This window comes from Rhyacophila brunnea, unplaced genomic scaffold (assembly GCF_057557595.1).
Source record: "Rhyacophila brunnea isolate RB1 unplaced genomic scaffold, BYU_Rbru_1.0 scaffold_21, whole genome shotgun sequence".
In the NCBI taxonomy this organism is placed as follows: Eukaryota; Metazoa; Arthropoda; class Insecta; order Trichoptera; family Rhyacophilidae; genus Rhyacophila; species Rhyacophila brunnea.
Genome location: NW_028232871.1, coordinates 3,281,173 through 3,298,711, shown reverse-complemented (window position 1 = coordinate 3,298,711; position 17,539 = coordinate 3,281,173). Strand labels below are relative to the sequence as shown.

At 33.9% G+C, this 17,539-nt stretch overlaps 1 protein-coding gene across 1 annotated transcript in view; it reads right to left on the bottom strand.

Moving 5' to 3' along the window:
* The window catches only part of LOC147070612 (uncharacterized), a 127,046-nt gene that overhangs the window by 45,977 nt on the left and 63,530 nt on the right, over window positions 1-17,539 (bottom strand). Inside the window, exon 3 of the mRNA XM_085948908.1 lies at window positions 11,218-11,369. Coding sequence (XP_085805034.1) covers window positions 11,218-11,369 — 152 coding nt within the window. The remainder of the gene's footprint in view (window positions 1-11,217; window positions 11,370-17,539) is intronic.

Sequence of the window (17,539 nt, the reverse complement as noted above, 5' to 3'; positions counted from 1 at the left end):
CAATGACGTCATTTAATACAGAATTCCTATTTTTTCAATTAATTTATACAGCTTGGGCCAGGACGACATACCATAGGGTTGCTGCCAAAAGTTGGTAAGTCGATAAATTGGGTATTTCGAGTTAATAACGGATTATGTGTATTATTTATATAAATATTTATGCTACAAAAATATCATATTAATTTTTATCCAATTTAAAGACGTTGGTTTAAATTTAAAGGGTTAACGAAATCTGGCAGGTGTCACTGGCTTTCACATTTACCCCGCGTACAACTAATAGCTTATCGTCGCTTCAACCACGGAATAACGCATATTTACAGGTACATTCTCCATACCTAGATACTTCATAAGCTGAGACTAGCGTTAAACACCTGCAGGTATAACTAAGGGTTTCACCTACGGGTTATTTCGAGATGTCGCAACTACAATTGGTTATTTCAAATTCAAATTTTATTTGTTTTTACATAATTATAGTGAATTATTATTGCAAGACGTTCACAACATGACATTAATTTAGAATCAAATAAATATTAATAAAACAGTATTATATATAAAAAGAGAAACAGCAGAATAGTGTAAATACATAAAAAAAATTATATACTTCAAGGAAGTACACCGAATGAGCTAAGCAGACCCTATTTTAAGAATTCATAAAATAATGCCCACCTATACTCATCCTCACGCAAGTGGAATATGTCAATATACGAAGTGATAAGGTTGAATAGAGTTAATGCCCTCCCAATTGACATTACCAATGGCAGGTTAGTTCACAATAATATCAACTTGCATCACCCACGCTATGTTGTCGTTTAGGTTTAGGCAACTCGCATCGGTATAAGCAAATATTAGTTGCCCCAGATATTTGCACAAATCTCGTAGACTGCCCAGATGAGAGGAATGGGACAACTGGACTCCGGACAATTGGACGCCGCACTGTCGTAGACACGTATACAGAACGTACACAAGGTATTTTAATCAGTTTTTATCTACTACTTAGTAGTTTTAATTCATTTTACTCTAACATAATGTATTCTTTATTGCGGATTGAAAATTACCATGCCTAAGGCTTTATATAAAATAAAAAACTCTTTTTTCGTTGGAACTTAAACATATGCACGATTAAATCATTATTTACGTCTGCATATTTACATTCTCACCAACTATTATATCATAATATAATCATTTAAATATAAATATTAATATTAAATATTTTTTTTAAAGTACCTATACGTACCTAACGTCTATTTATTTTCGGATTCCGTGGCGCCCAGTTGTTCGGTGCCAAGTCTTCCTAGACCCGAGATGAGTGGGGCCAACGTATGGAGAAGACTGTTTGATAACCAAATCATCCCGGTCACCATCCTCAGTCATGAGGTCCTGATGAATATTAATATTCCGTTAACCTAAATTCAGGGCCCGAAAACACCCAATTATGTGTGCGCCTGAATTATATAGATGATGACGTGTATACGTCGTGTCTTAAGTTGAAAGCTTTTACGTAAAAGAAAGAACCCCTAGTATGTTTATTGTTCGTTGTAAACGTACCACACATTTCTAAACCAATCATCTAGCTGGTAGGAGGTAAACTGTTTAATACCAATTCATCACGCCAGAATTATATTTCCAGCTACTGACTACTCACTCGTAACTGTATGTATTAATGTCTAATTCATAGCTCTATAGCTTTCGTTTTTTGAAGTTATACTTCTTTTGGCGCGTTTGGTAGAGGGTAAAATTGAGATTTTTGAAACACCATTACGAAAGTGCGACACAACAACAAAGGATTAAACGTCAGAGTGACAGTTGTTACTTAAAAAAAACAACGAGAAATAATTATATATTTTAGTAATATAAGTTAAAGTGTATAGAAATAAACCAACGGCGCTCCAATGAGCGGCCCTTTTTCTTGAGTGTTTAATTTAACAAGATAATTGAAATAGTAATATTAACTAATACTAATAAGCGGTGCTCCAAAAACCGGCCCTTTTTCTGAGTATGTAATTTAACAAAATAATTAATAGTAAAAGTAAAACGGAATGAAGCAACAAGATAATTTTAAACCAGCGGCACTTCAATAAGTGGCCCGTTTTCTCGAGTGTTTAATTTAACAAGATAATTAAAACCTTCATAAAATAAATAAATTAAAACACTAAGAAGTATAACTTCTAACGCGAGTACATAAATACACGCAACGATTTTTTTCATTCAATTTGCAATCCATGACATTAAAAACGGATCACTTTTACCGTGTAGTTATTTTTAAAATAATGAATTTACATAAGTAAACCAAAGAAAAGTTTTGGATATTGAATGAAAATAATTTTCTAAATTTGGCAAACAGCGTAAATGTTGTTGTTTTAAAAAATATTAATGTGGGGATACAATAGTAGGTATTTTCTGTTTATTAAAATGTGACACCAAGTGAGTTTCAAAAACACTTTGTATATTTCTGAGGTTTGCGAAAAGATTGTACAATTTTTTATATAAATTATACACAATAGGTATTATAATTTATTTTTACAATCTATTTCCAAATTTTGTTATCCTAATAAATTTATAGAATATGTACAAATATAGAAAATCGTACAACTTGTTTCTATTAACTATTCTGAAAGTTATCGTATTTTTAGTTAAATACTTTTTGGAATTATGAATCTTTCAACATTCCCTTTTTACATCACTTTTATAACCGATGACACTATTAAAGAAAATCTTTAAATATTATAATATCATCACCATTTTTACTCTATCGTTGGCAAATCTTTCCCTCATCTAGAAATTTTTTCCATCCTATTGGCAGAGCATCTTAAAATCCCCTGTGGCACCATCCAGCCATGGACATTATATATGAGTATGACATTATTTTGCCCACAGAGGATGCATACATAGCCCACTTTGCTGATAGCTCCTCCTGCATTCTATGTAGTGGCCACGTGGTCGTTTCACCCTCATAAATTGAAAATATTTCTTTACTATATGACGTCTACCTTAAAAGCTATTCTCTCTGATATCATATAAAAAAAAGCTTCTCACGACTCTCCTTACGTTTAACGGCCCACGTGCTCGTCGTAGGTCAAAATTGAGTTTTTATTGTATTTTCAAACCATGATCCTGGAAACTCCTTAAACGTCGTAGATAATCTATTTGTATAATTTTGAAGTCTTATTATCCTTTATAGTTATTTTAAACATTTGATGACTGCATAAAGTATTTTTGTTACATAAAATAGTATTCTTTTAAACCTCTCGTTCTAATGTTTTAGAATATAGTCATATTTCGGTACATAACTGTGCAGTGGTGTTAAGATTTTTTACGTTTATTAATTTTTAAACACATTTATGAAATCATTAGTATAATTTATTACGAGATAATTTTTGTAAAATATTCACGATAAAAAATTATATTGATAATCTCTGTGATCCCAAATTTGACAAGAATTAGGCATTTTATTATTCAAAAAATCGGCAAGATTAACACATTTTAAGATAATTCTAAAGATATTTATTATAAGCTATGTCTTTGACCATTCAAGTGTAATAAACATCTTATGAATAATGATTGCTTTATAATAATTATTGACCTAAGAATAAGGTAGTGTTTTTTTGAAATACGCCATTTCTTTTGTCATTCCCCAGTGGTTAAGCTACAACATACGGCCGTAGCCATAAATTGACAAACTATAATTGAAGTAGGGAGTAAAATGATTTTGACGCGCGTGTTTGAACATGTACCGTTTAAAAAAAAAATAAAAAAAATTCGGTTAGGTACATGTTCAAACACGCGCGTTAACATAATTTTACTCCCTACTTTAATTATAGTTTGTCAATTTATGGCTATGGCCGTATGTTGTAGCTTAACCACTAGGGAATGACAAAAGAAATGGCGAATTTCAAAAAAACACTACCTTATTCTTAGGTCAATAATTATTATAAAGCAATCATTATTCATAAGATGTTTATCACACTTGAATGGTCAAAGACATAGCTTATAATACGTATCTTTAGAATTATCTTCAAATGTGTTAATCTTGTCGATTTTTTGAATAATAAAATGCCTAATTCTTGTCAAATTTGGGATCACAGAGATTATCAATATAATGTTTTATCGTGAATATTTTACAAAAATTATCTCATAATAAATTATACTAATGTTTTCATAAATGCGTTAAAAAAATTAATAAACGTAAAAAATCTTAACACCACTGCACAGTTATGTACCGAAATATGACTATATTCTAAAACATTAGAGCGAGAGGTTTAAAAGAATACTATTTTATGTAACAAAAATACTTTATGCAGTCATCAAATGTTTAAAATAACTATAAAGGATAATAAGGCTTCAAAATTATATAAATAGATTATCTACAACGTTTAAGGAGTGTCCAGGATCATGGTTTGAAAATACAATAAAAACTCAATTTTGACCTTCGACGAGCATGTCCCCCCTTAAAGGTAGAAAAAAATTTACGCTTTAAGACAAAAAAATATTTTTAAACCACCATAGTCTAGTTTAAGCTTATCTTAACAGATTTTTTATACTAACCAGTTGACAGGTATTCGTTCAACCCCTTAGAAGCGTAATAAAAAATACAGTCATATTGATTGAAGTTAAATGACTAGGATCCTTTTAGAGCATAATGTGAAATTTATTATTTAACTACTAACTTAACCATTCAATATTGCCAGAGAACGAACAATATTTATAGAAGATAATAACAGTCAAAAAGTTTGTAAGTAACCAACAACGATTCGTATTCTTATGTAGGTACTTTACCAAAACTTTCTGAATATGTCTTTAATGAATGAATCCAATATTTTTTTTTCTATATTTGATAAAATAGATAAGAAGACAATATTAATACAAAAGCAATGACGTGAAATAATATTATTATTTGATAAATCATTTTCCGCCCTGATTGACCTGAACAACGGTTTATATACAAATGTCATTTTTGTCAGGAAATTTTTTATACAATTTTTCATAAGAACTGTTTTCTATTTCGTATACTAACCCTAACTCTAAAAAATACTTGTTCTCTTTTAAATGCGTGTTTGATACAGTACAAAGGATGGGTATGGATGTACAAAAGGCGAATAACCATTCCTCATAAAGCCCATAATAGTAATTTGCCTTTCGGTATCATCATGTACTATGTATTCCTACTAATAAAAAATATACAACTGAAATAGAATTATATAATGAATTACCATTTATATACTAAATTAATACATAAAAAGGCGTAGAAATATTATTATTAAATAAAAAAATAAACAGCCATTGACAAATCTGACGTGTTGAAAATATTGAACATTAATAGCTACTATAAATACGTTTATGGCAACACAGGACTGGCGGAAAATAGAAGAAGGAAACCATAGCAACCAATAAAACATCGATATACAAGACCGATCGCAACGAACACGAACTGAATTATTATTACGATTATAAATACAATTTGTAGTAAAGACATTAAACATTAGAATTATAAAGTGGTGACCCCGACGTGATCTTAAATTGTGCCTCGATGCGCGCGAACCAATTTTTCGCATTATTGGGCCAGAAAGGTGGAATTTTTAGTTATACCGCGTTCACTTCTGGCATGGTAGGATTGGTCATTATATTTTTATTTTGCTAACCGTAAGTCGTTTGATAATGTGAGTATTCAGTATATTACGTTCGGTAGTCTGTACGTCCGTCTGTCACAGAGTTGAGGCTTTCGAGGTGTCACTATATAAATGCATTTTTAATTTTCCTTGTAATCTGGACTGACCGGGTGATACGTGTTGACGTTCCCAAACGAATGGGAAAGAACCGAGGAGTTGTGCTCAGTATCAAATCCAGAAAACTGCTGTATCTCGTCTACACTATGAGAAGACAGAAGTACAGCATTAGCCATTTTTTTTATCAAAGGAAAGATCAATGGTAAACGTAGCAGAGAACAACGCTACTTTTGATGGCAAAGAACTTCCGTGATTGGCATGAGTGCGACTTCATCGAATGTTTCAGGTAGCAGATGATAGAGTAAAGATAACCGTGATGGTGACTGACCTCCGTTAGGGGATGGCGCGATAGGAAGAAGAAGTTAGTACATTAAACAACCCCTTTAAACTGTCATTACTCAGAAAACGATGATTCAAATGGAAAACTAAAAAATTCAAATCTTATCAAATATATTATTTAATACATATATTTACAATACATAATTTTGAAAAATACGATACCCGATGGGACTTATGATACATTCTGAAATCTTGTGAATAGTATTCGTTGAATTAAAGAAATAGTTTAATAAATGATTAACAAGTGCAAGTAGGTACGATATAATTAAAATTTGGGTTGATTCTGGCGTTGTCTAGTAATTAGGGTAAGTAATTGATACCTTGATTTAAAACACAAAAACCGATAGACAATATTTATTCAATTTGATAAGCATTTATTGTAAGATCTATTAGTTAATTCCGTCGTAATTAAGTATGATGCCCGTAGCTTAATTGGTTAAGCACAGATGCTTGAGTCGGTCCAACCAGCTGTTGGGCCCATCGAGGCGTCGGACCTGGTCGCCACAAAGGCCAATCATATTGTATTACAAAAAATTGTGGCGTCTTATTGCGGACGTGAAGATATCTTCACATAATTTTGTTTGTCCGTTTTATTTTAGCTTTGTTTTTTGTATCGTATATATCATTAAATTCTCTATAAATAATTAAAGTCTGCGTGCATTATTCTACCATGGCATTTTTTATTAAATTACGTCTTTCAGTAAATACAGTCAAAGCTCACTTGAGACCATGACTTGGGCATCTGCTCCTGAGATTTTCCCAGGCGTAAAAACTACTGATGCTTCACATGAAAATGTTGGACCTCGTGATACGCTCGATTAAGACCGAGTGTGGTGCGGGACAGGTTGGTTTGAAGGGGTCTATGTTTGTATTGGTAAAGCACATTGGCGAGAATCCAGTGATTACAGATTCAAGTTCCGTTGGATGTCGTATTTAAAAAAAATTGTTTTCAAAATTATGTCGGTATATTCAATTTAAAAACGGTTGAATTATAAAATCTTATAATTTATTCGTTGAATACAATAATTACAAGGTAAAAAGAACTTTTTATGTACAACGTTTTTAATTTTTCTGTTGAATTATAATGCTCAATATGCTTAAACTTGTACTTGATATGAAGTAAATAAAAAACAAACAAACAAACAAATATAGAATACTGAAATGTCATTTTGAACAAATTTTGATTTCCATAGTAATGCACGTAGGTATATATTAATAATTTAGTTGCTAGGACCACCGCCTTAGCGACCAATAATAGTCTTTTACTTTTTACAGATATTTCTTAAATAACTTTCCATACAAAACAGAATTAACTGAAAATGAATTCAATCCTGCTTAAAGATAGCTAAACGTATTAAAAGAATGCGTTGGCATCGTGTTATGATATATTCTAAAAGTTTCAAATGTCTAGCTAGTCGGGAAGTTAGTTAAAAATCGATTGCAAGATTTGTACCGGACAAAATAAAAATACGACATGATAAAGACGTTGTAATAAAAATCATCTATTATATTATATAAAGTCGATAATAGTTTTATTAAATACTTCCAGTGGATAATAGAATGAAATTAGAGATTTATGTGAATATTTATAATTACGTTAATGTCATGTCTCTATGATTTATAGTTATTTCAGAGAAATTTGTCAGTTCCATAATAATATACATATTGTTATTAGAAAAAAAAAATATTTTTCCACAAATTTTAAAAACTTTCAAAGTCAAAAGTTGTTCAATGAAAACGATGACTACGCTCTAGTAGGTGAGTGCTTTTCTGGGAAGAAATCAAAAATACGTTTCGGAAAATGTTCCAAGCCGCCGCGCCGCGCCTGTCCCGTGAAAATATGTCATTCGTGGTACGTGAGGTTTGTTCCGTAGTTTAAGTCAACATAAAAGCACCAACGTTTAAATAATAAATAAGATATGCCTAATAACATAACAATATGACCTCTATTGTCTTTCGTGTATTGTCACCAAGTTAATTATGGAGTCAGTAAATAACCCTTATAGAATGGTTTTTATTTATTTATAACTTAGAAAACAGGGCCCACATTGGTCGCCAGTTATAGTATATTTTAGTTGTGGAATAGAAATACTTTAACACCGAATTTAATGTTTATTTCGAATTCACAGAGATTAACCAACAATGACCGAGAATACTTCAAACGGTATACGCAAACAAATTAACAAGACCGGATGACTCGCTCGACTAAATAAGCATATGAACTTGCCAAAGGATTAGTTCAGTTCAGGTAGGTATCAAATTTGACAACTATATACCACACTTATCACTAGAAACGAATTTCGATAGTGTAAGGTGCTTATTCTAAAAATAGAGGACCTCTATGATCAAAAGTGTCAGAGCTGTGTAAATTCCCACCTCCGCTCCCGTTATGTATATGCAGCCACGTCATACGCGGCCGGCTAACATAACCCTTACGTATGCCAGATCAAGGAATTTAAGCCCTCATTTTGTCCCAAGCAGAGCCGCACGGGACTGGTGATGCAACCTTGCACCGAAGTGCGAATGCATGATGTTAATTTATATGGCAACTATCAGTGACTTTAATTTGAAGAGTCGCAAGGGGAGTCGAGAGTGTCCCGCCCCCCGTACGCTCTGGCAAATTTAGTGAAGGCCGCAAAATTGGTCTCGGTTGCCACCATGTCCGCGTGTCCTATTGGGCCCGAATGGGGTCGGACCCGGGAAAACAACTCCGCTCGTTCGGAGCCCATAAGTGGACAGTCCCACAGGACGTGCTCTGCGTCCTGCTGGTCGTGTCCACATGAGCAACCCGACCCATGTCCTGCCAAACCAAACCCCTGCAGTTTGGCCGCAAAGTTTCCATGGCCAGTCATGAATTGACTACTCCAGTGGGTCGGCACCAGTCTCCTCGTCATGTGTCTCACCGAGACATCTGGAAAGTATAGAAAAATCTGGACTCCGGACAATTCGACGCCGCACTGTCGTAGACACGTATACAGAACGTAGACGAGGTATTTTAATCAGTTTTTATCTACTACTTAGTAGTTTTAATTCATTTTACTCTTAAAATAATGTATTCTTTATTGCGGATTGAGAATTACCATGCCTAAGGCTTTATGTAAAATAAAAATAAACTCTTTTTTCGTTGGAACTTGAACATATGCACGATTAAATCATTATGTCTGCATATTTGTATTCTCACCAACTATGAAAATCATAATATGATCATTTAAATATATATAAGAATAATAATTTTTTAGTACCTATAAGTACCTAACGTCTATTTATTTTCGAAAAAGATATCAATTACGGAGTTAACATAGAGTTAAATCCTAATCCGTCTACATAGTGCTTGCGACGTCCAGTCAATGAGCCGCGCCATGTATGGGTCTCTCTTCAAAATCATGCCAGTATATCCTTATTTAAATATTTACTGTATATCTGAATGAGCTATTTATAATACAATGTTGAAATAAAAAATGTAATATAAATCAATAATAACTTTGTTTCATAGCATCTTCACACTACGAAAGTCAATACCACTTGAGCAAGGCATAGCTGTCACCTCCACGGTGGAGTACGCCGATGACGCTCTCTTGTTCGACAAGTCAATCAGAAGCATCAAAGAAACAATAATTGACAAGCTGTATAAAAAATTCGAAGAAAGCCAACGTGTTCCAATCAAGTTTCCACGGGCAGAGTAGTGGCTCCTTAAAAAGCTCAAAGCAATCGTATACTGAGCTTTGAGAACAGATACTTGTGGTGAATATAGGGTGTTAAATGGTAGAAATTTAAGAATAACTAGAAGATAGGAAGACGGACGATGTAACCTCCCATTGAAAGAAGCGATTTTGGACCTGACTCGGCCAAAAGCTGTCTGTCTCAAAAGAGTCAACCCGTGACGTGTAAAGGTTGATAATTAAGAATTTAGGGTATCTTTGGAATGTAAGTCTGAAAAATTTATAGACTTTGTAGTACGTACATAATGTCATTAATATGATATATTTTTTTCATTCTAGAATTCTTCACTTTATGAAATAATATATTATTACCATACAAAGGTATTTAAACGTTGTCGGTTGAAATTGAGAATAAAGATATTTTGTTAAATACATCATTTTTGATCATCTGATCATAAGACAGTGTCGTATAAAATTATGCTTTAATTTTTATTAATATATACTTAAAATTATATAGTGAAATATATTATTTGTCAAACTTACACTGGAGTTTAGGTACAATTGACTCATATATTTTTGTAGAAATTGCAACATTTTGCGTTCTCTATTTTACATCATATAATATGTATTTTAATATATTATTATCCATTCTTCCCATCGTCCAATCTTTTAGATTCAAAGAACATATATGTAACATGAACGTATCAATTTATGTGTTATAATATATGGTATGATAATGGAACATGATTTTACGTCATGCCAGACTTAAAATTAGTATTTTAGATTGCCGATAGATCGCCGATAAAAATGGTGTGCTATTTTACCATGTTTTTATTAGCTCGTACTCTTGTTTGTCCCGTACAGATTTTTTCTTGTTTGTCCAAGATTTTTAACTAACTTCCCGACTAGCTAGACATTTAAAACTTTTAGAATATACCAGAACACGACGGGAATGCATTTTTTTTTAAATACCTTTGGCCATCTTTAAGAAGAATTGAATTCATTTTCAGTTGATTCTGTTTTGTATGTTTCGGAAAAAAATCGTTTAAAGTAATATTTACTACTCAATATTATTGGTTGCTAAGTGGGTCCTAGCAACTAAATTATTAATATATACGTGCGTTACTATGGAAATCAATATGAAATGTCAAAATGACATTTCAGTATTCTATATTTATTAATAAACATAATTGTCAAGTTTATATGATTCAACAGAAAATTTAAAAACGTGGTCTATAAAAAAATCTTTTTATCTTGTAATTATTTATTTTAATATGATATTTATTATGTGGTATTATTTTGTTTCTAATTATTTTTTATAAGTTATCTGTTCGTGTGTATTCAGCTGGGAAATGAAATCCCGTTGGCCGGTTTGTTACTACACACCACAAACGTATATAACTATTGGAAAAAACACTTATAGTCAGCGATATTTCTAAGAAAACTCAAAAACTAGGTAGGTATTTACATATACAATAAAAGCGTTTGTTTATTCTTACCGACACTAAGGTAGCCCGCATTAGCAGGTTGTGATCGTCTAGCGATAATGCCCCCTCCGTCCATGGGCGCCCCTGCTCCATTCACTGCTCGGAGTCCTCTACCTCCTCTGGCTACCAATGCCGCTCGGAGACCAGATCTCTTGTCCTGCAATCTGTGAAATATTCAAGAACTGTCAGGAAAAGAATCACCAAACTAGAGTTTTAAGTAAAGTAGGAAGGTTGTGTGTTTGGCCATATTTTTAGAGCATGTTACGTTCTTGCACTCCTGTTAGTGCTCGGTCGTAGTGAATTGGCGGGCGCGGCGCGGCGGCGTCTTGCGAAACTCAAATGTATAACCGTGTGTATTTTACCCTAAAAAAGACACTGTCTACGAACATTTCACACACGGTTATACGTTTGAGTTGCGCAAGACGCTGCCGCGCCGCCCCCGCGCGACCACTACGTTCTTGCACTTAGAAAATACTGAATAAGCCATAGCCAATAGCTAGGGATTGCATTACCGTATGAAAATATCAATACTGGTTTTTCGGTATTTCTTATTGAATACCGGTATTTCTTAAACATTAAAAAAACAGAAGTAGGTGCTTATCCTATTTAACTTTTGAGGGCTTTAGTTAAAGTTATCAATATATTTAAATTATTTGTAAAAAATCACTATTCTGATCAATACATGTTTTGAAATGTCAACATAATAAATGTAGGTATGTAGGTTTTTGCTATAAAATAATGGTACTGTTCGGTTATGAGGAATACAGCGGAAAACACATTTTAAAAATACCCGATCTACTGGATTATTTGTTAGTTTGGGTTAGTTTAGGTTAAGTTAGATTAGATAATGTTAGATTAGGTTTGGTTAGGTTAACCTAACAACTAATCCAGTATATCGGCTATTTTCAAAATGCGTTTGCCGCTGTATTCCTCATAACCGAACAGTACCAAAATAATATTTTAAAAAGATTTTAAAAGCTATATAATATATTGATAATCACCTACTTCTGTTTTTTAATGTTTAAGAAATACCGGTATTCAATAAGAAATACCGAAAAACTGGTATTGATATTTTCATCCAGTATTCCAATCCCTAGTCATAAGTTATTTATTATTAAGACGCAATATGATGCATGGGATTACACGTGATAAGGGTGTGTTTAGTAACTAAGGCAACATATCGGAGTTATCAGTAAGTAATTCAGATATTAATATTGTGGTAGACATGATACCACACCAGTTACAATGTGCAGATAGAAAGATCATATTGTCGGTCAGAGAATCAATGACAAGGGGTTGAAAGAGGCATCTAGTGATACTTTAAGCCATGGTTTAATAAACAGTAGCCAGTGATTGATACAATTTTTCTTATTAGATTTTTTATAAATTACGATTTATAAATTCAAGGAGTGATTTTTTGTAATTATTAATAACCATATCCTTGCTTTTTCGTACAAGGTGGTCGTTTGAACAATTCCAAACACCCAGGCTTTGATAAAATCACATAATAATTACAAGATAAAAAGAACTTTTTATATACCACGTTTTTAAATTTTCTGTTGAATCATATAAACCTGACAATTCTATGTATTGATAATTTAGGACAAATAAAGCAAGTGTCAACAAATCATTTTTTTGCTTGCAACAAACAAACAAATATAGAATACCGAAATGTCATTTTGATTTCCATAGTAACGCACGTATATATTAATAATTTAGTTGCTAGGACCACCCCCTTACCAATCAATAATAGTAGATTGGATTACGGATTTCTTCCGAAATAACTATTCATACAAAACAGAATTAACTGAAAATGAATTCAATTCTACTTAAAGTTGGCTAGAAGTATTAAAGGAATGCATTGGCATCGTGTTCTGATATATTCTAAAAGCTTCAAATGTCTAGCTAGTCGGGAACTTAAAAGTTAAAAATCGATTGCAAGATTTGTACTGGATAAACAACCACCGGACAAACAAGAATATGAGCTAAAAAAATGTGGTATTCAAAAAAATCGGTGTGTGTATTTATGAACGCGCGTTAGAAGTTATACTTCTTTGGTGTAACAAAACAAAAACAAAACTTGTGATTAACATAGATTCTTCGAGTAGCTCTTAATTATCTTGTTAAATTACACACTCAAAAAAAGGACCGCTTAGGAACGCTGTTGGTTTATTTCTATACACTTTAACTTATATTACTGAATTATATAATTATTTATCGTTGTTTTTATTTTTAAAGTACCAACTCTGACGTTTAATCGTTTGTTTACGTAATTAATTGCAAAAAGCCGACAATAATAAATTCGTTTCCTAGGCAACGGAACAATTCTTCGTACATATAATAATAAATTCGCTGCCTAGGTAACGGAACAATTCAAAACTATAATATTATACTGTATAATCGTCACAGTTGCATTATCATACTGTGGCGTAAAGACAGTGCGTTCGGCTGACAAACAAACAATCGTGTTTCGAACCTAATCGAGTGCGATTTTTTTCGTGTGAAAAAATAAATTATGTGTTACATGTCACACGCCAAAAATACTCTCTGATCTGATTTTCCAAACGCGCCTAAAGAAGTATAACTTCAAATAAAGCGATTTTAGCCAGACGCGGATTTTAAACCTGTACCCAGAGATGCAGAGACTACTCGTTTGTTGAAGGCTTGCATTAAAATTTAACTTGTATAATTAGGTAAATGGAAACCCCTGTTTTAGCCTATCAATTTTCTAGATTATAGCAGTGGACACACAGCTCCGCACCGCATATTATGTGAAGACATTCAGTAATTTAATAACCGTAGATAGAGGTTGTCAGTTATACACTGTACTTTGGATTATAATACTGACATATACTGTGCTTGATGTCCTCCTGAAATTACCGGAAGTTTACACTTACGTAGATTATATAGGATTTCCTCTCCATATAATAATATGATGGTGGTATAAATTTTACAACGGTCGGTCTACAACCTATAAGTACTAACTAGTAACGTAACGGGTAGATAATATAATACGTAGTTTATTGTGTCAACGAAAACAAAACTAAAGTCATGGTACAAAGCCGAAAAAATCAGAGTAGGCTGGGCCAAAGTTCCAGTTTTGGAAACCATCATTCGAGGTTTTCAACCGGTTCACATACCTGGGTTCCAATATTACAAAAGAGAACGAGGAACTGGAAGAAATAAAAGCCTGTATAACCGCTGCAAATAAATCGTACTTCTCATTGCTGCCCATATCCAGAAATGTCCACAGAAAAACTAAGACCTGGTTCTATAAAACCGTCATACGTACACTCGTTTCATACGGGTGTGAGTCATGGACGCTAAATGTGAAAGCAGCTGAAATAGTGGAATACTTTGAGAGAAAACTCCTGAGGCGGATATACGGACCCATGAATGATGGTGGGGAGTGGAGAATTAGGTACAACACGGAACTATACCGCTTATACCAAGATTCAAAACTCTCAATCTTCATAAAACTCTAGAGGCTGAACTGGGCAGGCCATGTCCAGCGCATGACTGAGTCACGGATACCGAAGAAGATCCTCGAAGGAAATCCAGGAGGGAAAAGGCCAGTGGGAAAGCCACGCACACGATGGGGTGACAACTTTACAAAAGATGACAACCAGCTGCTAAAAATCATGAACAGGAAAAGACTTGCGGAGGACCGTTCCGGCTGGAGGACGGCAGTGGAGGAGGCCAGGGCTCGACTTGAGCTGTAGCGCCATCGAAGAAGAAGAAGAAGAAGTTTGTGTCAGGATTTTTTAAAAATAAATAAGGGCATATGACGTGTCAAATTAATTATTTGGAGAAAAACGCGTTCAAAAAATACAAGTTTTTAGATAAAATGAGATGATAAGAGAGAGAAAATGAGTTTCAAAGAAGACATTTTCTCGATTCTGAAGTAAAGCGTTGATGACATTCAGCTACTTTACAAGCTACTAGTCGGCGAGTTTAAAAGTGGGCGAGTCAGCTAGTGCGATTGTGATGATGACAAACAAAACTTTCTACTCGCTTAGAAACCAACAAGCTAGCGAGTTAAAACCATCACTTTTGGTACTATTTGACAAAACGTATAGAGTAGTTCGTTTTTTTATCGGCAGATATCGCTTCACTGCGCAGAAGCATATCAGCCCACACGCCAGCGAGTAGCGAGTAAATTAGCCCCGCTTTCAACTTTTCTCGGTAGATTGTTTACAATCTGCTTGTTAGCTAGTTCGATGATGACACTGGGTGAGTTTACAAGCAGATTATAAATTTGCCGGCTTGTAGCTTGTAAAGTAGCTCAATGTCATCGACGCTTAAGTACTTTTTTAGCTACTTAATACTAGAGTCTGTATTCTTTATGCTGGCGTTCACGTCACGTCACTCGTGAACGGAAAGCATTGTGTCATCGCGTTCGACTGTTGCAAGTTTTCAATGTGAAGGAATGAGTGGGAATACAGTGTTTAGAAACTGAAGCGGGGGTGGGGGAAACCGCACACCAGCATAAATAATACGAACTCTAGTTAAATACACTCACGATGGACACGTGGCTTAAGCGTCGGCCTATATCGTCGTGGGTACCGGGTTTGAATCTTGGGTCTGGCAAGTACACAAATTGTTTTTCAATTTGTGTATGAGTCAGATTATGGACCTAATCGTGTCCGGAAACTTGTACGTATACAGTTCGCCGTATCACAGTTCACCGTGAAATGTTGTATCGTAAATATAATATGGCCGTATATTAAAGACCGTCCAACCTCTTTGGGTCGTATAGTATCTACTGACATAAAATACATGTCTAAATAAAACACGGTTCTTGTTGGTTTACACTTTACAGGAAGCCAGCAGCGCATAAAATTTCAAAATAGCCAATATACTGGGTTATTTGTTAGGTTAGGTTAGGTTAAGTTTTCATTCTTGAATTCTGCCAAAATCAGATATGAAAATTGAATTAATGTTCATATTGAATCTAATAAAATTGGAAACCGTATAGTATACGGTCATCTCTTACCGATAAACGTTTTCGAGAAATGTTTTACGAACAATTTACACGTAACCGGACTGGTTAGGTTGAGCAAGTGTCTGACATCCAGTTTTCGTAAAAACAAAATTTGTTAATACAAATCTCCACCCTGTGGAGGCCCATATGATCTTATTTGGATCGGACATGGTCGAAAAAAACTAGTTAAATGGAATTAAACCAGACGCTGCCATTTTCTATAATTTATAACTAACTTAAAACGTATTTATTTATTAACGTAATTGACGTTAGGGACATTTATTTCGCTAATTGCAATTTCTAATAGTTTTGATATACGTTTGACAAAATAAATTATTATAATTGCAGACCAAAATGAACATGACAGTTTTTTACGATCATCTTAAAATGGTGTAATATATATGTTACCGACTTTGAAACCAACAGCCTTAATTATATTATATTGTGTTTCATTTGCTGTACAATCTTACATTGATTTTTGCTGAAGAGGTTTATTAACGTATTGTTTTCACCGCTCAAACATTTGCTTAACCTTTTGGGACAATGCTCTACAGTCTACATGTACATAAACATTGAATGGACACAACATGTGAATTTCCCAGATATGTAATTCAAACCGACAACCAATGGCTTCATAAGTAGCCATTTTTCACTCGTTAATCGTAAGAGTGTTAAAAATACTATTCAAAGTGACTTGTTAAAAAAAGTCCTCAATGTCAATGCAGTAAAGTTAGGTTAACCCATTCATATTATTCTCAAAGTAAAAAGCATTGCACGCTATCCATTTTCTATATATAGGTTTTGTTTTTGACCATTTCACGTTCTATGTATGGCATATTATAAGTGAAACTGAAAAAAATTAAACATTGCTACCTATTTTATATTACATAGTGCAGGGTTTCCCAAACTATGTTCCGCGGAACACCAGTATTCCGCCGAACCTGGCCGTCTCCACTGATATTTATGACGTCAAGTATTTAGATAGGTCATGGCTCCCACAAGGGAGGGGGGGCTGAAAGGTCTCTAGCCTGGGGGCCTGGGCTTACGGGGGTCAGGCGTGAGAGATCGATCAGCCAAGTGAGATAAACACACATCACAAACATGCACTTATAGTAAAAAAATTACAATTATTGTCGATATTTGACATGTCCATAATTGTGTATATCAACATAAAAGTGAGTGTATTAAAAATTCAAAAAATCGCTAAAAATACCCTTAATTTTACCTCAAACACCAATTCGAATATGCAACTGTAGATAGTCACATTGCCTTTAACCTTAGCGATAAGTAGGGGGCCCGCCAAAGATCCTCGCCTGGGGGCCCGCTTCGGGATGTGGGGGCCATGATCAA